The sequence below is a fragment of the Condylura cristata genome, unplaced genomic scaffold (assembly GCF_000260355.1).
Source record: "Condylura cristata isolate star-nosed mole 26May11 unplaced genomic scaffold, ConCri1.0 scaffold00022, whole genome shotgun sequence".
NCBI lineage: Eukaryota > Metazoa > Chordata > Mammalia > Eulipotyphla > Talpidae > Condylura > Condylura cristata.
Window position 1 is genome coordinate 4,598,392 of NW_004567123.1, and position 22,889 is coordinate 4,621,280.

The window sequence follows — 22,889 nt, forward strand, 5'->3', positions numbered from 1 at the left end:
CAGAGAGCTGCTCTAGCACCATGGCGTCTTTCCCCATGTCCTTGCTGGGATGGCTCCATACTCTGACTCATCTCCTAATAGTCAGCTTCTTGCTTTCCCTTGCCTTCCCCATCAACAGGACACCCTCATCAAGGGTTCTTACTCCGAATTCTGCCTCTCCTCACCTCAAACTTATTATAAGCCTGCTCCCTCACATCATCATCATCAAGCTCAAACTTCATGAGGCCTTCAGTAGGCCTCAACCCATATTAAAAATCTGAAAGCCCTGACACTCTCACCTCTATTACCTATTCTATTTTTCTCCATAGCCCTTCTGACATTTTATATTATTCATTGCTATCCCCTCCTACTAAAATAAATCTTCATGAGGATAACAATTATGACCTATTTGCTCACTGCTGCATCCCCATGGCTAGTGAAATGCCTGACATATAAGGTACTTGATAGATGTGAATGAATGACAGAATGAATTACACAGCTTGCATTGTACATAGGCACAGTTTCCTCCACGTGTCTCTATATGACAAATGCTACAATGGAGTGAAGTGTATGGTGGGTTCCAGAAGAGTGAATAAGCACATAACTTCTTTTGCCTGCCTCTACTGTACTATGTTTTGCTTCTGGGATAAAACTTTTTCCTTCCAACAAACTCAGACCACACATGGCCTTTTCCTAGTCCATGGTAGTACCCAGCAAATTCAATGGGATATGTGTCTGTTTTACTGCAAAGTACCACAAAAAACACAAACATCATTTCACCATTTTTTTCATGGAAATCTATGGTTGATTAAGGGACTAAACTGTTTTTGATTATATTGTGAAGTTCATATCTCCACTATTTATATTTGCAAAAAAAGAACACTTTGCAACTTTCATTTGTTTCTAGATTTTCAAGGAGATCAATGGGCAGTAGCAGTTTGTGCCCTGACTCTAAAGCTCAGCTGCCCAGTACAGGCACATACATATGCAAAATACTCATTGACTTCTGAAGCCCTGGTGCAAAATAATAATAACAACAACAATATAAAATATCTCATTAATATTTTTTAATATTGATTGCATGTTAAAACAATACAGTTTTATCTAGAAGAGGTTAACTAATGAATATTATAAGTAATTCCACTTCCTTTTTAACTTTTTAGTTAATGGTGGCATCAGAAACAATTTTAATTTGGGCCTCCCTGATGGTACAAGGAGTTGCCTCAGCACTATCAAGCTACCAGCAGCCACTGCAGCATGAGTTCGATCCCCAGCCAGGGAGGTGACCCACATGGTACAGCAGACCTCCCTGTCTAATCCACTGCTCCCCTCAGCAGTGAATTTCTGTCAATCCAACTGTTCTGTTCCCCATTCCATCTCTGGTGAATCCTCTCACCTCCAGCACTGCTGGCCTGTACCCCAGTTCTTGTATGTATAAACAAATAAACCTTTAAAAAATAAAGTGACAGTTAAAAAAAAAAAAGAAAATTTTATATTACATTTGGTGTTCACTCAGTATTTCTGCTCTATATTGCCTGGTTTTTCCTGAGAGTTACTTTTGAGTTGATTTTGCCCAGCTCAAAAAGCAGAATGCAGCTTTCTCCACAGCTGACCTTTTCTAGAGATTCTGAGGCAAATGGTTAGTGTGTGCATGGCTGCTTACACACTGGGTGTGAGGACCAGCAGCCTGTGTGTTTAACTGGAATGAAATGATGCAAACCTGTGCCCAGTTAAGGGGAAATACAAATGTGACAACAGGTGAGTGTCCTAATTGCCATTACATCACAATTAATTCTTATGAATAAGAATATTCATATTCTTATGAATATGCATAAGAAATAGTCTTAATTAAAATGCATTATTTAAAAATCAATTATTAAATTATTATTTATTGAGACTGATTCACTCAGCCAGTCACACATGTTTGTGATCAGGCGTTTTAGGTACTGGCAATTCATCAGGGAATGAAACAGTTTACAAATCCTGTCATCACAGAACTGGCCTTTGACTGATTCCAGAACTATATCTGAGAAATAATTCTGAAGTTATTTCATCACTGAAGTTCTTAAATGATATATATTAGGTTAGAAATGAACTAGGAGTTATGAGACTTAAGTATTAGCTATAAAAAGCTTTTGAAAAATAAAATGACTTACAACTAAGGACACCTAGTGTTTTATTTTCTACATGTGTGATTCTTAAAATGAAATTTCCTTAAAATATATATGGATATTATATACACATAGACACACCAAACAGAGATAGTATTTACTGACAAATTATCAAGCTGTTATTTTTATTTCTTGCCATATTTTCAGATAAACCAAAAAGATTAATATACCATGAAGGTCTACAAAATGATATCAAGACCTCTTATGAGATGAACTTTTAGTGTGTTAAGTGCATATCCAAAAAGAAATTTCTAATCTTTATTCCTTTGTTATAGCCTGTATGCCTGGCCCCTTCCTTCTGCCCCAGGGCAAGTAGCCAGGAAGGAGAACACCCCCACATCCCTCTACCTGTTCTGTGTGTTACCCTGCCTGACCTTCTTGGGAGTGCATAATTACTCAATAACCAGGATGGGTTAGCTGTTCTTTTCTCAAGGGTTCAGGTGTGCTTCTAAAGTCACCCTGAATGAGATGAGCTGTAGCTTTCCTTATTGATGCCCGGGGCTTGCTCCATCCACAGAAGAAGCAGGGGCTCCAGAAATCACTCAGTGTAAGGTGCTCTTGTTTCCTAACCCATCCCATTGTCCTTTACCTTTACTCCCCAGGTCACCTCTCTGCTTATACTTTCTACCCCTGATTTATTTAAATGCCCAAATCTCTGAGTCTGACAGAATTATTATGTCTCCGGGAAGTAATAATGCCCATTGGTCCCTTCTTGGGTCTTAAATGTTTGGCACCTGCTTCAAAGATCAGAGTTTATAGTATTTAATCAGACTTTATGTGTCATAAAATAGAAAATTATATATAAAGGTACAAAGAAAATTATTTAATAGCTAATTTTTCAACCACAAATTGAATAAAATTTTTTAGACAGTGTATGTGTTAAGTCAATCAGTCTTGCAGATATAGGTCAAATTTTTTGATGCCAGTAAGTGAAAATAAAATGATGGGGGGCGGGGGGAGGAGAAGAAAACCAATTTGAGCATTTCTGAATTCCAAAAGAGTGTTCTAAGTAATTGAAACATGACGCAACTCTACAGTCATCATTATTTAATTTTAAACTGAAACCCAATACAAAACAAACCAATAACCAGAAAATAAAATTTTATATTGAATCTTATTCAAGAAGGCTGATAAAAAACACCAGAAGGACAGATATCACTAAAACACTCTCAATGATGACATGGGCCTGTAAAAGGTATAATGGTGACGTACTAGAAATAACAATAACCAGGCATGAGTGAGTCATCCACAGAAAGGCAAATAAAGACATTGCAGGTTGTAATCATTTAAAGGCTAACTACCTAAAGGCATTTATATTTACTGAGCAAAGTTGGCAATCAATGGTATGACTTAACTTAGCAGTAAATATTTATTCGTAGGAATAATTTCCAGTCCAATAAATATTAGCTGCATAAATAAGTTTGTAACAAATTTCCTCAAAATAAAAAGTGGCAAATTTTTAGGCCCTCCCTGGAGGCACAACAGCTTAAAGTGCAGCACTACAACACCCATCAGGGAGGAGACACATATGTGTAGCAGACTTCTATCTCGCCCACTGCTTCCCTCAGCAGGGTGCTTTGTCAGTCTGCCTATTTTGTTCCCCACTGTCTCTAGTGAATCCTCTCACTGCCTCTGCACCTCCGGCCTGTATCCCAGTTCTGTATGAATAAATAAATCTTAAAAAAAAAAAAGGCAAATTTCAGAAAAGCATAGTGTATAAGGGCAAGACGATGGAATGAGTGATCAGTTCACCCACATGTGTCCTCTACTCATGAATAGAAAGAGGACAGAAAAACCAGTGGGAAAATGAAGATTTGGCAAGCAGGAGAAAAGATTCATTTATACTACATTCTAAACTCATATTTAACTATGGAAACATTGTAAAAATGTTTAAAAGAATTGGGTTTATACACATTTTATGTGAAGGTAAACAGAGATATTAGAAACGTTCACCAAGAACAGCAGTCATAAATTAAATAAGAGGAATCTAGCATGGGCTTTGTTGACAGAAGAGGCAAACATCACAAAAATTGAATAAATGATTTGCCGCCCTGCTCAGTAGCATGGCCAGAGAGCAGATGACAGACACAAATATAATTTCCCAAGGGAAGGAGAGAACAAGATTGGGTGAGAGACCAGAACATGAGGTCATGAAATTTAAAGTAACCAAACTTAAGAGCAAAAACAATACATCCCAAATGTCAAGTGAGGCAAAAAAAATGGGAGAGTATGATATATTTAAAATTATGGTGTAAAAACAGTAGGTATTGAGGAGGGCCTGTGTCCCTGTTGTGCTCAAATGGTTCATTTCTTTACTTCCTTGCCCAAAAGGCCTTCCCTTCGCACACCCAAGCTCCAGCATTTATTACCTCATCACTTAAAGATTATACAGCTTTTTATGTCCTCCTCTAACTGGAATGCAGGTACTATCAAGGAAAAGACTTTTGTACATTTACGTCACTTTTGCTTCCCCCCAAGCATACAGTATGCAGTCCATACTATAATAGATGATTGAGGAATATTTATTGGGCCCTCTGAGAAAGAGAACATGGCTTTAGCCAGTCATCTCTGTTCTGTAACCCAGAATGAAGCAACCATTTTGCTAATATGATGAAGTCAATTCAGGATGAGGCTGACACTGAGGAAAGCAGAGGGGGAATGGAATGAAATTAACAGGCTGGAAGACTCAACCACAAAGCTTTGCCTATCTCCTAACCAACTTAGGCGTCTATAATGCCTTATGCTTGAAGCCATTTTTATTTTAATTTTCTTTTATTTACAACTGAAAACATTTTCACTGACAATCTAAATTTTGAAATTTAAAAATATGATTTTAGCAAAACATCAAGTGAAAGAATATGAATAGGAAGGAATTAGAAACAAATAAGAGAAATTAAAGCATTATTTGGAATAAGTGGATAAAATCCATAAGACCATTCTAGTTCCTATATTCTTTTAATATTTCAACAGAACCACAATTTGCCAAGTAACGAAAGGTTTAAAGAAATGGTGGCTTATGTGATTATAGAAAACTTGTATTTGGAGAAAAGAGTTGTTACTCTATCTTTCTCCAAATACAGGTTGAAAATCTATCCTTATTAAAGCCCATAAAAAATTGAAAATAAGGAGACAGAAAAACACATCACAAATGTCAGTGAAAAAAAAATCCTTACAGAAGCTCCAATTCAGCAGAGTTGTGGAGTATGACAGAAGGGGAATTCAGAGCAACAGCCCTACCAAAGCTGAAGGAACTAAAAGAATCAAACAAAAACACTCAAGGATATAAAGCAAAAGAAAAACATGGGACCAGTTATCATTAGACATAATGAAAACATAAACACTATAGCTGACTGAAAACATATAATCGAGGGCTCAATAGCAGACAAAGAGAAGCAAAGGAAAAAACAAATGAACTTAAAAACACAATGTTGGAGAACACAAGACTAGAACAACATAGAGAAAAAAGAATTTAAAAAATGAGAACAGTGTAAGAGCACTCAGGGACAACTTAAAGAGAAATAATACTCGATTGGGATGGGGGGGGTGGTCTCAGAAGGAGAAAAGAAAATTAACAGCATAGGAAACTTATTTAAAGAAATAACCACAGAAAAACATCTCAACCTGGTGAATGAACCAAAAATTGTGATTCAAGAGATCCAGAGTTCCAAACAAAATAACACCAGATAGACCTATAGCAAGACAAATAATAACAACATAATAGCATTGTTCAGAATCAATAAGAACAGAATACTAAAAATATTAAGAGATTAAAGGATAACCATAAGGGAAGACCAGTTAGACTGTAGAAAGACTTTTCAGCAGAAACATTATAAACATTTAGGAATTAGAAAGAGATATTTAAGTCCTTAAAGAAACAGACTTCCAGTCAGAATTATTTACCCAGCAAGGCTAACAATCAAGATAGAAGGAAGAGAAAGGAGCTTCAGTAAAAAGCAAAAAAATAAAAGAATTTATCAACACCAACTTACACATGAAAGACAAGCATTGGAAGTCTTCTTGTTTAAAAAAATTAAATCTTCAATAAAAGTAATAGATGTTCATAACATGTATTAACAGAGGGTGTGAGAGAAAAGAAGATAAAATATGTAAGTAAACCACTGAGAATGAGGCCACACTATAGCCAGATACATGACCAACCCTTAAATTCTATTTCTGCTGCATGCTACTTATCGCCAGTGTGCATGTATTCATAAAGAGAAGCTCAAGTCACCAATGCAGCCTATTTAAGAATGCAGAGTAAAGTACATTCTAATAGTGTTTCTACTTGAATAATGGTAAAATTTAAAACCGTGGTATATACAAAATCAACCACATTTTCCATCATATAAGCATTTTATTTTTTAAAAGGTTCAAACAGGCAAACAACACAATTTAGAAATGTGCAAAAAATGATGGCATCTGATAAACAGACACTTCATCAAAAAAGATGTACAGACGGCATCTAAGCATATGAAAAGCTGATCAGCACTGTAGGCCACTAGGGAACTGCAAACTAAAATGAGGTACTGCTACACACCTATTAAAATGACAAAAATTTAAAACACTGAAAACACCAAATGTTGATGACAATGTGAAATAAAGAAATTCTTCCATTGCTGGTGGGGATGTGAAATAGTATAGCCACTTTGGAAGACAATTTTGGCGGTTTTTTTTTTTTTTTAATAAAACTAAACGCTCTTGCCACACCATCCAAAATTGTGCTCTTTGGTATTAACTCAAATGAGTTAAAAACCTGCAGTCATGAAAAAAACTATCAGGAAACTGTAAGTCAAAGATGCTCTTTGTATTTTCTTCGTAATACCATAACTAGAAAGCAGTCATGATGTCTGTCAGTAGATGAATGTTTTAACCATGGTACATCTAGGCAATGTAATACTATTTCTGTAAAAGAAATGAGCTACAACAACATGAAAAGGTAGGCAAGAATGCAAGAACTTTAAAATAAATATGCCCAATTAAAAAGGTCAATCTGAAAAAGGCAATATACTGTTTGACTCCAACTATAAGACATTCTGGAAAGGCAAAACAATGGTGATAGTAAAAAGATCACTGGTTGCCTGAAGTTGGGGGTGGGGGGGGAGTGGAGAGGGATGAATAAGTGGAGCACAGAGAACTTTCAGAAACTGCTCGGTAGGATACTGTAATGGTAGATACATGTATGCCATCATACATGTATGAAAACCCAATGATACACAACAGAAAGAGTGAACTTTAATGAAAATGACAGGCTTTGGTTGATAAAAATGAGTCAATATAGGTTCCCTGATGGTAAACTGATTCTGGTGTGGGATATTTACTGTGAATAACTGTGAGGAGTGGGGGTGGGTGAGTGGGTGGAAAAGGGATATGCAGAAACCTGCACTTTTGCTCAGTTTTGTTGAGAACAAAAAATAAATGTTTTTTAAAGCAGAACCGACAGATGTAACACAAAAGTAAGTTGGTGTCCACACACCCCAATCTCAGCATCCTACTCCCCAGAGGCATAAGGTTAATAAAAGCCTCTGTGCTTTTTAAAAATTTGTATATATATGCAAAGTAAAAAACTAGATCTTATAAAAAAACTAGTTCCCATAGTATCCTCTGCCACCTTCTTCCTTTTCATAACTGAATCAACTAAGTTGTGACAGAGGACACTCTTGATTTCCTAGCAACATGTCTCCTAATCTCTCTTGCAACTAGGTGGGGCCACAAACAACTTTCCAACCACAGAAAATGAACAGAAGTCCTGTAAGCTCATAAGAGGAATGTGCTTCCCCTCCATTTCTCTGTGGGCTGAAAAGTGCTTATGATGCTCTGAGCTGGCAGCAGGTCTAGAAGTTTTGAGTGCCATGGACTTTTTTGACAGTCTGGTGATGCTAGAGACCCCTTCTCACACTAATGTATTTAAATTTCTCATTTTGTGGGGGTGGAGTGGGGAATGGGATCAAAAACGGGGGGGGGGGGGAAATGCAAGGAACTACGGTGATGGCACACAGGTGACTTGGTGATGGGAAACCCGCGGGGATTACAATTGAGATGGGAAAAAAAATGATGTAAAAATAAACTTTCTAAAATAAAATTAAAAAAAAAGAGGCTGTCTCTAGTGGCACAAGGGGCTAAAGCGCAGCACTATGAAGGAATCCGAGGCCAAAGCAATACCAGTTAGATCTCCTGCCTGGGAGGTGATCCACAAGGTGCAGCAGATTCCCCTCAGCAGTGTATTTCAGTCAATCTGCCTGTCCTGCTCCCTACTCTGTCTCTAGTGAATCCTCTCACCCCCTGCTTCTTAGTGCTGTGCTTTAAGCCTCAGCACCACCAAGGAGGATCCTGTTTCAACAGCTTAAGACAAGTGCTAACTGGTACATGTCTGTACTTATTTAAAAAATCAAATGGAGTTACACTGAAAATACAGCTAGAGAATCAATATGTGAGGTGGTAATGAGCTGGCTCTCAAAGCTAAATTCTTTAGTTTTAATTCCAGCTCTGCAACTTCATGCTGAGTGGACTTTGGACTAGTTACTTAACCTCTCTTGAGTTTGTTTCCATAGCTGTAAAATGGATATAATAATAATGGTTCCTCACTAAAAGGTCACTGACTACTGACACACAGAAAGTGATTTCTTAATCACTACAGAGCTTGGCTTACTATAAACTCTCCATAAATGTCAGCTAGCATTACTATTATTACTATGACTATTATTGTTGTGATCCTTATTTTTTCTCACCAGCTTACATATCATTTCATACAGGATAAATAGATCTATCTTTGATTTTCAAAATCTATATAACAATGTACTGAATGAAAATGCCAAAATTCATTTATCAGTCTTCAATTATAAAGTGATTGCTTAGAATGTTTCTCAAAGTTTTACTTAAAAAGTTAATGCCAATTAAAGAGAAAGCTCTCTGACACTATTTTACCAAACCTATTGTCATTTTGCATCAACTTTACTAAGTTCCTATATATATATACACATTTTAAATACAGTTTGGTGAGCTCGGTAGCATTCTGTTAGAATAAGACTATGAATATAAGACAGCATGAAAAAGTTGAATTATAGAAAATGCAAGGTATTACTATTATAAGAGATAAACTGTTCACTTTTCATTGATTGAAATGATCCTGTCCTGAAACAATGCTGTGAGGGGCACCTCAATAGCTCTTTTTCAGGCAATGCCCTATATTTCTGTCTGACAGCGCACCCCTTTCCCACCTAACCCCTTGGGCTCTGGTAACAGACCTATTATGGGAACAGACCAGAGGTCTTTGGCACAATGAGATGTGATCAAGTACAAAGGACCCAACCTGAACCAATGAGATGCAAAGTGACCTTTGTTGGTGTCTGTAAGAAGCATACCCACTACTCTTTGGCTGTTGACCTTGGAGTGACACACACTGGTCACTGGGTGCAAGCTGCCTCTGGGAGGAGCAGGCCTTGGGTAAAGCCCTTCTCTTCACTCTTTTGTGGCAGCTCTCTCTTTTGTAGGGCATTGCACCTACAACTAGGAAATGAGTTCTGCAATCTAGAACAGGTAGAGCACCACAGCATCCATTATATCTTCAAGTCTTCTTTCAGTTTATTTTATTTGTGTCTCTTTTTACTTTAGAAATTTAGGTCATATATGAATGTTGCTTTATAAGCTGATGTATTTTTTAGACTAACATTACATTCTGAGACTTCCAATCATTAACGTTTTTATTTATTTACTTGTTGACTTACTTGTTTACTTCATTAATTTATGAATTTTATGAATTTTGTTTCATTAATTATGAATTTTAATTTATGGATTTATTTTTTAAATTTTTCTAAAATAAATTCATTACATCAGCCTTCATTTTTTTATAATGTATGATTCCCCCGTGCACGTCACTGTAGTCCCTTGTGCTCTTCCCACCCCAGTCCTGATCTTCTCCTTCTTCCTCCCCTAAGGAATGTCTTTGATCTATAGTTGCTTAGTGGTTTTGAGTTTTTAAATGAATGTATGATACTTACAGATTCCTTATGACAGATACTGTAAAGCATTTAAATATTATCTTACTGCTAGACATTTAGAGTATTTTAAATTCTTTAGTGCTCACATATAAATTTTTACTTTCACCTCTGTAACAAGTTTCTTAGGATATATTTCTTGGAATGAAATGAAAGAATGAAAGGTATGAACTACTTTAACATTCTGATCAAATTGTCATTGAAATTAAAAGTTTATATCAATTTACATTCTGACTTGTATTTCATTAAAATTGAATGCTTCTATATTTTAATTCTTGCCAATTGACTAAAATGGTGTCTCCCATTTTGCTTTAATTTACCCTAACTACCAATAAAATGGAATATTATAAAATATCTATTGATTTTTTTTCATCATATACAGTCATGCAGTTTTCTTGGTTAGTTTTTCTAGATAATAAATGATGATCTTATGTATTATTAAACTACATTATGTATTAAATATACAAACCTTGTGTTTGCCATATTTGTTAAAAATATTCTTCTGTTTTTAATATTTTAATTAAATTAGCATACTTCAAACATTTTATATAGTAAAATAAATCTTGTTTTTTTTCTTCTACATTCTTAGAAGACTTTCCCATTCTGTTAAATGACACAGAACAATCTTCACTCATACTGCTTGTCTACAACTCAATATTCTTCCTCTGACTGAGTGAAACTCCCAGTAATATAAATTCATACTAGCACACACCTATAACTGGAACTCTGACCACAGTGGAAATTTTACTTTTGGGAAGCATTTATAAGCTTTGAAAGGACAGGGACCATTTTACATGTAGTTCAGCATTGTACTTAATCTAGCATGGTAGATTCACTTTCTAATTTTTTATGTTTTTAATATCTATTTTTACCTCTTGTATCACCTGGGATTCTATTTTACTACAGAACGTTTCCATCTTTATTTTGTCCCACTATTTACAGAATAGCCCTTTCCTTCTCTAACTTTGGGGCACAAACTTTATCACATATATCTGCAATGCAACATAACTGTACACAATAACACACACTAATTTCTTATTATAGTGGGATCTGTGGAGGAACTCAAATGTTGTATTATTCTACCTACTGAGTTTGTCAACATGGGATTGTGTTGATTATTGTGGTGTTATATGTTGTTAATATTTGAACACACAGGTGACTTCTCAATATGACCCTTTCCCTAAATTTATTGGTTGATCAAGCGCTCCATCAATGAAATAAATAAATAATTTACTTAAAATAGTAAAGAGGTCCTTGCTTCTCTCTCTCTCTCTCTCTCTAAATTATAGGGTTGCTTTATTGGTTAAAGATGTGCCTGCTTACTTGAGCAATCCAGCCCGATGGAAGACATAGAGATCATGCTCAAGGGTGCAGTTGTTGAAGGGGACCAGCTTCACAAAGTTCTGGATGAGGACAAACTCAGGTGTCAGATGGGGCAGAGAAATGATGCAGAAGTCCTTCTCCTAATATGATTGGAGAACAGGGTACAGGAAAAGAAAACCAAAAATTATTTACCAATAAAATCTCTGCAGTTAAAACACTAAATAATTTGGAGGAAAGTGTGCAAAGCAGAGTATACTCAAGTTAAGCCTTCTGTAATTTGAAAAATAAATCATATCAAATGCAAAGCGATAGGCAAATACAAGAATATGGAGAAAATATCTGCAAGTCTAACTAAAAGTGAGTATTATCAATAATCATAAGCTATTTGGCATTGCTATTGTGTGGAAGCAGATTTTTTGAACTAAAGACATCTGTACTTGTACATTCATTTGTATCTAGGAGTAACTGAGGCATAGTAAAGGCTCTCCTGGGCTGACTAAGAGCTACCACACCAACCACTCTTCTGTGAAATGAGAGGCTAATGCTCTACACCTGTATATTTTGTCATTACATGATCCCAGGATGTGTTTAACCTGGGCAGTGGGTTTATTAGCAGACCTAGGAATTTCCGGCTCTCCATGACAGTGGAAATAGTCACATCTGGCCACTGAATATTCTGAATGTGACCAGTATATCTGAGAAACCGAATGTTCAATTTTATTTCATTGCAATTAATTTAAAACTAAAAATTGATACCCAATTCAGTTATTGGAAAAGTTTTATGTATATTAAGTAGAACATGTCTATGTGCATCTACATACTCAATTGTAAATTACATGAGCTTGAAATACACCTCAAGTATTTCTGAGGGACATATACTTCTTGGATTGAGATGTGATATAATTGTGAAAGGTACACCAGGTTTCAAAAACTGGGGAGAAGAATGTAAAACATCTCATGAATAATTTTTCATCCAGAGTGCATGTTGAAATGATTGTAATTCAGACACTGAGTTAAGTAAAATGTTTCACTAAAACTGGTTTTACCTTTTCTATTCTGCTCTTTTTTAATCTGCTAACAAATTCAGTTATTTATTCAGCTCCATAGGACAGCTATAGGACAGTGCTGCCCTGGCCCGGTTATGCTCTGCACAGTCCACTTGACCCTCTGCCAGGCGCCTGCAGAAGCAGCCTGCTCTTCCCAGAGCTAATTTGTCCCTGTGGGATCTTGCCTCCTTCTGAACCCAGTGAAGGCATTACTTGTGCTAATCAAAAACCCTGGGGATATATGTGCAACCCAAAGGAGTGAATCATTGTTTGACCTTATCTCCTTTCTTTCTAGCTAAATAACACAGCTCCTTTTGGGGAACTTTAGAGTCAAGTTGTTGCAATAATCCAGCTGAAAATAAGGATTGGGTGCCAAGACTCAGCAGTCCTCCTCTGGGAAAAGTCTCTAATGAGTGCTTCAATTTGGATTTGCAGGATTAAGGATGAAGTAATGAAGGTATTTTGTTCCTCTCACCCATATCCTGAGATAAAATAGAATTAACAAGTAAACATGTCTTTTACCTTTTTTAAGCCAGCATTGCTTTTGTAATGCTGAAAATGTGCCTTTCCATGACTACAAAATAGGAATAAATTAAATTTAGTAAAATTACTTCGGGGCATCTTTGCGGAAACAGCCTTTGTAAATCCTACCTTCAGGGTAATCCTACATTGCTTTATAAACTTTGAAATGCCTTAAAAATAAATTTTAAAAATAATGATGGAGAACATTATTGCAAAGCTTTATTATATTAACAAAATGAGGAAATATAATCTGTGATCACTTTCAGGCAACATAATTAAACCATAATTATTTTTTGCTTAGTATAGAGTACCATGGAAAAATAAAATGACAGATACTTTGCTTGCAATTAGTCAATTGAAATACAGTTATTGACTTAACTGATGAAGCTATGGAAAAAAATCTTTATAAAAAACTACCATGTTCCTCAATTGCCTTCCTTCTCAATTTTCTTTAAATAAAGTTATGAGGTTGGTTAGAACCTCCATCCCTTGACAACAATAAAACAAAATATGAAAAACCAGGGCCAGACTGCCCCGAAATGGAGTAGGTCTTTTGCACTTGGAAGTCTATCTTGGCCTCTTTCATCAAAAGTGTAACAGTGGGCTGACCCTTCCTCATCTCAAGCAATGGCAACCAGAAAATTAACCCCTAGCTCCTGTAACAGAATAATACACAAAGAAAGGGGAGGTTCTAGATTCCCTGACTCAGCCAAGGAAGGGTGGAACTGTGTTGGGAAGGGGAGCTAGAGACAAAGAGAAGAAGGAAGGAGGCTGTGAAGATCTCAAGGAGGCACAGAGAGCAGAGACATGTGAAGAAGCTGTGCTGACTTTCTGCCTGGGACTTGGGAGACATGGAAGGAGGCACCTGAAAGAGACAAATGTGGGTGGGAGAGCTGTGGTGGGGGTGAGGCTGACAATCCACTCTTTACCTTGACTTGTATTTTGACTTTTGCTCCTATAGTCCCTTTTCCCCCTTTTTTGTGATTCGCTACTAGAAGGTATCTTAGACTTGTGGCAAAATTTTGGGCCTCAGTGATCCTGCATGTGGCCAGCCCTGTTTGGCTGGGCATTTACCCATGAGGGGGATGGGTAATTTTGGGTGCTTCATGGAGAAAATATTTTAATTATATTCTTTTCTCTATTATACACTAATTATACTAAAATTCCTTTTATTGAAGATCTTATGCACAAGAGTATGTTTTGTCTTATGCACAAGATCACAGAACCCATTTAGAGCATGCAGGTCTGGAGTGCCCCTCAACATGCCTTGTAACATTCCCACTTTCTTACCCTCAGAGAAGGACTATGAGAGCTGAAGGATTCTTTGAGGCAGTACAAGCTATAAAGTCATATAACAGTTTCATTCACTTTCGTATAATGCCTGACATTTTCATTCAGGCATTCTATCTCAATGCTTGACATTACCACCAGTATTCTATTAATAATTTGATTCCAAATCAAATGGTAAAGCTATCTCTAAAAGAAAGGATGCATTAAAAACTATTAAAAGTGGTATAACTGAAGAATTACTGAAAAAAAATTATATTTTATTTCAAATAGGCCGTTTGACCTTGTTTTAAGAGCACAGTGCAGTTCAAACCTCTACATTCATAGCATTTTTAAATGTCTGAAAATGACTGGCCTTTTACTCTTCTGTAACTTCTAGAGCAAATAAAACCAATTACATTACTTAAATTCAGCATGTACTTACAGGAAAAAGACTGAAAACAAAATTCATGAAGTCCAGTGACCTGTAAGCAAGACAATAAGCATTTTCACTAGGTTGAAAGCAAGTACAGCATTGATGTATATTTAAAGAGATTTATGGGTCTCTCTCCCTTAGGCCGTGATTAGCTAACCAATGATCAGAATTTGTGTCTAACTGAACATTATTCAGTTGCAGAAATCATAACCTTTATATGCCAGGAATAAAATATTTTTCTAGATCTGAAGATACCTTACAGCAATCAACATGCTTTGCACATTCAAAAAGGAAGTTAGTCACTCTATGATATGATCTCTCTTTTGGGGGAAGATCTATGAGAGACTTAGATATATTTTAAGCTAATCATATCTTTTTCTCTTTTATATACAAAAGATTTTCTGACCAGCTGTGGAATATATACTAATCAGCAAACCACAATGGGTCATTGAATTTGTGCTTGAAAATTGAAAGATGATATAACAAGTACAATCATATCTGAGTGCACATGGGCAAAATAAACAGAAACAACAAATCTCAGTCTTTTAAATTTCTAATCAGAATGTATTTAAATTATAATCATAATAAAAAGATTCCCTTTTCAATTCCCAATATTTCTTTTTGTTTTAAAGATTTTTTTTATGCATACTGAACCTGGGGTACAGGTCAGAGGTGGCGGGGCAGTGAGAGGATTCACCAGAGACAGAGTGGGAGCAGAACAGGCAGATCGACCAAGTACACTGCTGAGGGGAGCAGCGGGTGAGATGAGAGGTCTGCTGCACCATATGGGTCACCTCCAGGGCTGGAGATTGAACTTGCACTGAAGCAGCTGCTGTGGCAGGCAGTGCTGTGCCCTAATCTGTTGTGCCGCCAGGGAGAGCACTCAACTCCCAATATTTCTAAAGGAATGAAAAATAAGAGGAAAAAAAGTAGGACGATTCTAAGGAAGGCTGTGGAGACTGGGAATATGTTTAAATACATCCTCTAGCAAGGAAATATCTGGCAGTGTTCTTGTTAATCTGAAAGATATTCCAGAAACTTCAGGCAATAGAAAGGTTCCCTGCGCCACAAAGGGAAGGATGGAGCTGAGCACCAAGAAGATAGAAAAGAACAGTAGGAGACCTGGAGGAGGCACATGGGGCAGAAAGACAGGTGAAGAAGCTGCATCTGCTTCTCAGCCTTGGACTTGTACCAGGGATGTGCGGGACATGGAAGGAGCCACTTCAAGAGGTACCTTTGAGAGACCAGTGGGGAGGCTGACAACGGCAATCGTTATCTTGATGTATGTTTTGATTTTGCTCTTTTTCTGCTAGACTTGTCTGACCCCTTCTATCTTTTCCTGATGGGTCCCCACAAGAAGATGCCTTAGCCTGTAGCAAGACTTTAGGCTTCAGCTGCCCACTTTGGACCAACCCTAACTGGCTGGGCATTTACCCATGAGAGTAATTGGAGTTCATTTGGAAACTATTTCAACTATATTCTTTTTCTTCTATTGCACACTAATTGTATTAAAGTTCTTTCCTACTGAAGGTTTTATGTACTAAGAGTTATGTTTGTCTTTATGGGGCGGATGGCAAGCATGCAGGTTTGGGAGTCCTGAGGTGCCCCTCAACACTTCCAGTCTATAAAAATGGGTCAGTCTCTTCTGATCTTTAGGCCTATCTCTATACCAACTATAGCAATTACTCCTCTTTCAGTTCTGATTATGTTTATAGATATGTTCTCTCTTCTTTGTTAGCCTAGCTACAGGTTTCTCTATTTTGCTTGTCTTCTCCAAGACCCAATTCTTTGTTTTATTGATCTTCTATAGAGTCTTTTTCATCTCTACTTCATCTATTTCTGTGCTTATTTGTATTATTTTCCTCCCTTCCACCAACCTGGGTATTGTTTGTTCCTCCTTTACAGGTGTTTTTTGTATAGGATTACATAGTTTATTGCCTTGCTTCTAAATGTGGGGCTGTATTACAAATATTATCCATCTTAAGACCACTTTTGCAGAAAACCATCAGTTCCGTTAGTCTTTATGTATTTTTAATGTTTCAATTCCTTTTATTTCTAACAGCTAATAAGCAGCATATTATTTAATATCTATGTATTTAGTTTTGTCTGAATTTTAATCTAGTTTCTAGCTTTAAGGTATCACTTTGTATAATTTCAACCTTTGTAGATTAACAATTGGCATGTGACCCAATATATGGTCTATTCTTGAAAAAATTCTATGTGTTCTTGAAAAAAATATAGATACTTTAGTTTTAGGGTGGATTGTTCTGTTATACATATTGTCCTGATTATATCTGATTAGTCTATTTGATCTAACTCGTCATTTAAGGTTATTTATTATTTCTCTGGCTATATATTATTTGATCTGTCCATAGTTGTGAGTATTAAAATCCTCTAGTATTATTGTTTTTTTTAGATGTATTTATTTATGTATTTATTTATGTATTTATTTATTTATAAACAGAAATAGGGTACAAACCAGAGGTGCAGGGGTGGTAAGAGGATTCACCAGAAACAGAGTGAGGAACAAAACAGGCAGATCGACGAAGTACACTGCTGAGGGGAGGAAGGGTCAGGAGAGGGTCTGTAATGCCATGTGGATCACTCCAGGGCCAAGGATCGAACTCACACTGAAACAGCTATGGCTAGCTTGCTGTGCGGTGTCTTTACCAGTTGCACCACCAGGGAGGGCCCTGTGTTGTTTTTAATATCTCTCTTCAGTTCAGTTAGTAACTGTCTTATGTATCTTGGTGTTCCATCATCTAGTCCATGCATATTTATGAATGCTATAGCTTGTTGGATTAGGGTCTTTATGATAATGTAATATCTATTTCTTATGAATCTTTTTAACTATCACTCACTTTACTGTGTAGTCTCAAATTTGTTCTGACTGGTGACATTATTACTCACCTCCATCTCCACATTAAATCATTTTGGTGTCTATCAACTCTATAACTGTTGTTCTATTTCTTTATAATAACCTTTTTATTAAGTCCTTATGTGTGTCTTGGTATTGATAAATTCATTTAGCTTTTCTTTTCAATAATGCTCGTCACCTTTTTCTTCTGTCTTGAATGTTAATCTTGCAGGGTAAGACTCTAGGTCAGAAATCTTTTTTAAACTTTGCAAGCTGAAATTTTTTTATAAGATGTCTTGAAGGCAGTTCCCAGTGACTATTTTATATAACCTACACTATTGTAATTGTTTCATAGCACTTTTCTCTTATTTATTTATTTATTCATATATATTTTTACATCATTGTTCATTTTTGTAGAATGTATGCTTTCTCATCTCAGGTGTTGTCCCCATAAAATTCCTACCACCAACTCACCCATGCATCATTACCATAGTCCCTTGTGCTCTTCCCTCCACTGTTTGATCCCTCTCCCTCCCCTTCTCCTACAGAGTATCTCTGGTTTATAGTTGTCTGTTAATTTCTTTATTTGAGTACTTTAAATATCTCCTGCCATTCCCTTCTTCCCTATAAAAAGATTGCTGACAGTCTAACTGGTATTCCGTTTAAGGCTACCCTTTTCTCTTGATTTTTTTAATATTCTGTTCTTGACATTGGATTTCAACAGTTTTATTTATTATAATGTATACTGGAGTGTCTGTCTGGTATTATTTTGTTTGGAACTCTTTGGGTCTTTAGATGAAGATGTCTGTCCCAGATTGAAATGGTTCTCAGCAATTATGTCCTTAAATAATTTTTTTGTCTTTTATTTTCTCTTTTCCTTCTTAGACCCCTTTATATAGAAGTGATTTCTCTTCAGATTAACTCAAAGGGCTCTTCCACTGTTTCATTTGTTATTTTTTCCCCTCTTTATTCTACTTGTGAATTCTTCAACATTGTGCTTTTAAGCTCACTAATTATCTCCTATTATATATGTCTGCTGTTGAGATACCGTTGTATATTTAAATTTGGTTATAGTATTTTTTTAGAACCCCTAGTTCTAATTGTGACAATCTCATATTTTCTCAGTCTTTATTCTGCTCCTGTTTTGCAGCTTTTTTTTTTTTTTTTTTTAGCAGCACCACTGTTATAACTGTTACCTTAACTTACCTTAACTGCTTCTGCAGGCATATTCCTCAGTTCTTCTGGATTGAATTTATCTCAGGATTTGCGTTTTGTTTTGTTTTGTTTTTTTTTTGCTCTTGCATTTGTGATATATTCTTCCATAGCTTCCTTTTCATATATAGGTTGTAGCAGGTATAAACTTTCAAAGTGTTACCTTTGTACCAGTTCAGTTAGCCAGAGAACTGGTGCCAGTACGGAGTAGAAAGGAACTGGTCAGTAGGGCACCAAAGGGTTATCTCTAGTGACCTTCAAGGATACCATCTTTCTACTATGTTGTAGGTACCAGAGTTATGTGGTGGGGAGCCACAGTGATCCCCTACTTTAGGCCAATTCCTTGGCCTAAATGTCTTATATGGTCCTATGCCAGCATCAACCTCCAGGCTATCTGAGCACTAGATACAGTACAGGGAACACACTGAAGTTGAGACAGGTTCACAAGCTGTGAATTATTTTCTTTGCTTCCCCAGTAAAGAATTTTATCCTGGGGTGCTTGCTCCTGTTTTATGATTCTGGTTAGTGATTGCCTCATTTTTTTGGCCCTGGGTGATGAGATAGGAAGCGTTTAGGAGAATATCACATCCTCAGGCTGTAAATAATAGCCTCTTCCATGAGGATATAAAGGTGACTCAACCGGACTCTGGTTCTGTCAATTCTTGCTCCAGCTATCCTTTAGTGGAAGCCTTAGGCTCTAGCCAGTAATCATCACTCTGCACTCCTGTTTTATAATTCCCCAAGAGTGCAAACTTGTATTGGGTGCCAACTCTGTTCACTCACTTGTCTATTATAGTGTTAGGTCGTCAATTCCCTGATGTGGGTATGAGCCCTGAGTCAACAAACATAGGTAGGGAGGGCCTCAATATGGCAGCTGCTCCTCCCCTCCCTCTAATGGTTCTAGTGACATGGTATACTCAAACACAGGATAATTTTTCCTGTTCTTTTCTGAAAGCCCATTGTTGCTGGTGTACACAATAGTTGTTCTTTTGTCTTTTCGGAGTTACTGGCTTGGTTCTGCTGCACTTTTTGCTAAGTGTAAGATGGAAGAGGGAATAGAAGAGGGAAACCCAGCATCTTGGTGGACGAACTTATCCTTAATTATATGGATCAATTATTCCATTTGGGTTACATTTTTGGTTACTAGCAACCAATAATTCCAAACAAGAAGCAACCTAAATCCAAAGTCTCAAACTATAAATTTTAGAGAATGAGGAATATGAAACTGATAACTTTCAAGATCCCCAAGTGTTAAATAAGAGCAAGACCCTGGTTCTGTGGGACAGATCCAAAGTTTATGGACTGTTATTTCTGGGAATGGGGTCGAGAAATCTGGGATTTTGACAAACTTTTCAAGAAGAGTAGGCTAGGTGGCCATGTATGCATATAGCTGGCTCTACCCGATTAAGCACGATCATAAGAATGTCTGACCATAATAGAAAACTGGCCATCAATACTTGCCTTGCTTCATGTCTCTCATCAATACAAAATAGCTGAATACAAAAAGCAGTGGCATCTCCCTTATAGATGGGGCGGAAGTAGCTGGTCTCCTTAGGCAGCAAGATGGATGCCAAGCTTATGCTCTTGATATGGCCTGCATCATCCACAGATGAAACATGACTGAGTTTTTCTACAACCTAGAATAAGGAGATAGGAAGAACTAAATGGGAATCTTATTCATTTTTTGCAATTTGATAGGCTAGTGGCTATGTCTTCTTCATATTATACTGTTCCTAGGTTAGGTGAGGCTTTCTTATCTGAAATTAATCATCTAATCCAGGCCAACTTTTAAGAAGATGTTCTTAGTATGACAGTCAGCCAATAAAAGGATTGAAATAAGTCCTCATACAAACATCAGAAAATGAGTGGTATCAGTTGACTTTTGAGAGAGAATCTATATTATAACTGCATCGCTGAATAAAGATCAGCACACAAGTATCAAAATACCTCATTCTCCAAAAAAATTTTTTGTCATGATTTTGCACAATTTTTTTTTTAAAGATTTATTTATTTGTGCATACAGAACTGGGGTACAGGCCAGAGGCTCAGGGGCGGCGAGAGGCTTCACCAGAGACAGAGTGGGGAACAGAACAGGCAGATTGACGAAGTACACTGCTGAGGGGAGCAGCGGGCGGGTCAGGAGAGGTCTGCCACACCATGTGGTCACCTCCGGGGCAGGCGGGAATCGAACTCATCCGGAAGCGGCTTTAGATTCTCAGTGCTGTGCTTTAACCCGCTGCGCCACCAGGGAGGGCCGATTTTGCACAATTTTTTGATCTTAGGACTACTCAGGTGATGAGGTGGCACTGGGGGCCACTAAAGGCCTGCAGTCACTCAGAAAGTTAGCACTGAATCTTCAGTCTTATTTTGGAGGCACTTAGGAGGAAAATAATTCATTCTCAGAAATTCTTGGAGTTCCTTTACATCAAATTACATATGTAATAGTAAAGATTAAACATTGGCCATAGTGACAAAGAACTCAGAATTCCTCTTTTTCCCCAAGTTCCTCTTTCCTTCTGGCTAGCACTTTGAACTTTCCCATTTCTTTTGATTTTAGCTCTCTGTTTCTGAATAGAGAAATAGCAGCTTAAGCTGCTATTCTCTTCTTTCATCAGTTTTGGAAATTCTGAATTGGGTATTAACATGGTGCAGTAGAGGGGCTCTCTTGTGGCGCAGGTGTTAGAGTCTCAGTGTTATCAAGCTACTGCCAGCTTCTGTGGCATAAGTTCAATCCCCAATTCAAGCTCCCAGGAAGGGAGCTGGCCCACATGGTACAGCAGACCTCTCTGTCTCACGTGCTGCTCCCCTCAGCAGCGTATTTCAGTCAATCTGCCTGCTCTGCTCCCCACTCTATCTCTGGTGAATCCTCCTGCCCTTTGTACCTCTGGCCTACATCCCACCAGTTCTTGTACACATAAATAAAAAAAAAAAAAAAGGACCCTCCCTGGTGGCGCAATGGGTTAAAGCACAGCACTGTGAAGGCAGCAGCAGTAGCTTCAGTGCAAGTTCGATCGCCAGCCAGCAAGGTGGCCCACATGGTGCAGCAGACTTCTCCTGTGTCACCTGCTGCTTCTCTCAATCTGCCTCAATCTGCCTGTTCTACTCCCCACTCTGGCTCTGGTGAATCCTCTCACTGCCCCTGCACCTCTGGCTTGTCCCCCAGTTCTGTATGCACAAATAAATAAATCTTAATAAATAATATGGTGGGTAGAATTAGCCATCTTACACTGCCTTCTTTCCCACATCCTATCCTCTCAATGTAGTTTTAGTACAATTCTGAATTAAATCAGTTATGAGTTTACACTATTGTGAATATAATTATCACTGTTACTAAGCAAAGAAGTATAATATGACTATGCTTTCATTTGTGTACTTTGTTTTGATTCACTTTGTTTCCAATATTTCCTCCATGCTCTTTGTCAGTATTATTTCCCAAAGAACCAGGCATTTGAGATAACCTCTGACTTTCATTATGTTTCTCATCTTGATCTAGCCTTGCTCTGCCCACAGTATCTCCTATTTTTTTGTTTAGCATCCCTTGTTTCCTGGGTTCCAGATCTCTTTAATGGTCTTCTTGGCTCATGGTCTATGTCCATTCATCACTGGGGTACATTTCTACACCCTAAAATCACCAGTGCTTGGGAGGTAACACTCAACAATTACTGAAAAAGGGGTCGCTTCATTAGGTGATGGGACAAAGACCTGACATCTTATTGGGTGGCCAGTTATAGTGACATTATCTGCAGGCCTTTACTTCAGGCCTGTTAGATTTCGGGGCAATGAGTTTTCTAATCTCCTACACAAGGACCTAACAGTGTCTTCCCTAAACATATGTATGGACCAATTCTCAGAACCTGTGGATATAATGCCTTAAAGGGAAAAGGGACCTTTCAGATGACAAGAGGTTATAAAGATTTTCAGATGAAATTACACTGGATTTTCTGAGTGGCCCAATGAAATCAAAAGGGCTCTAAGAAGAGAAATAGGAGGTTCAGAGAGAAATGAGAAATGCTATGCTGCTATCAAATGGAACCATTACATTCATACCTGTCTTACAAACAGGCTTTGAAGGTGGGAGACGAGGCA

At 37.3% G+C, this 22,889-nt stretch overlaps 1 protein-coding gene across 1 annotated transcript in view; it reads right to left on the reverse strand.

Annotated features, from left to right (window-relative positions):
• The window catches only part of CFAP61 (cilia and flagella associated protein 61), a 267,799-nt gene that overhangs the window by 170,907 nt on the left and 74,003 nt on the right, over positions 1 to 22,889 (reverse strand). The window contains exons 11-13 of the mRNA XM_004687139.2: positions 20,265 to 20,440; positions 14,744 to 14,783; positions 11,465 to 11,604 (exon numbers count right to left, since the gene is read on the reverse strand). Of these exons, the coding sequence (XP_004687196.1) occupies positions 11,465 to 11,604; positions 14,744 to 14,783; positions 20,265 to 20,440 (356 nt within the window). The remainder of the gene's footprint in view (positions 1 to 11,464; positions 11,605 to 14,743; positions 14,784 to 20,264; positions 20,441 to 22,889) is intronic.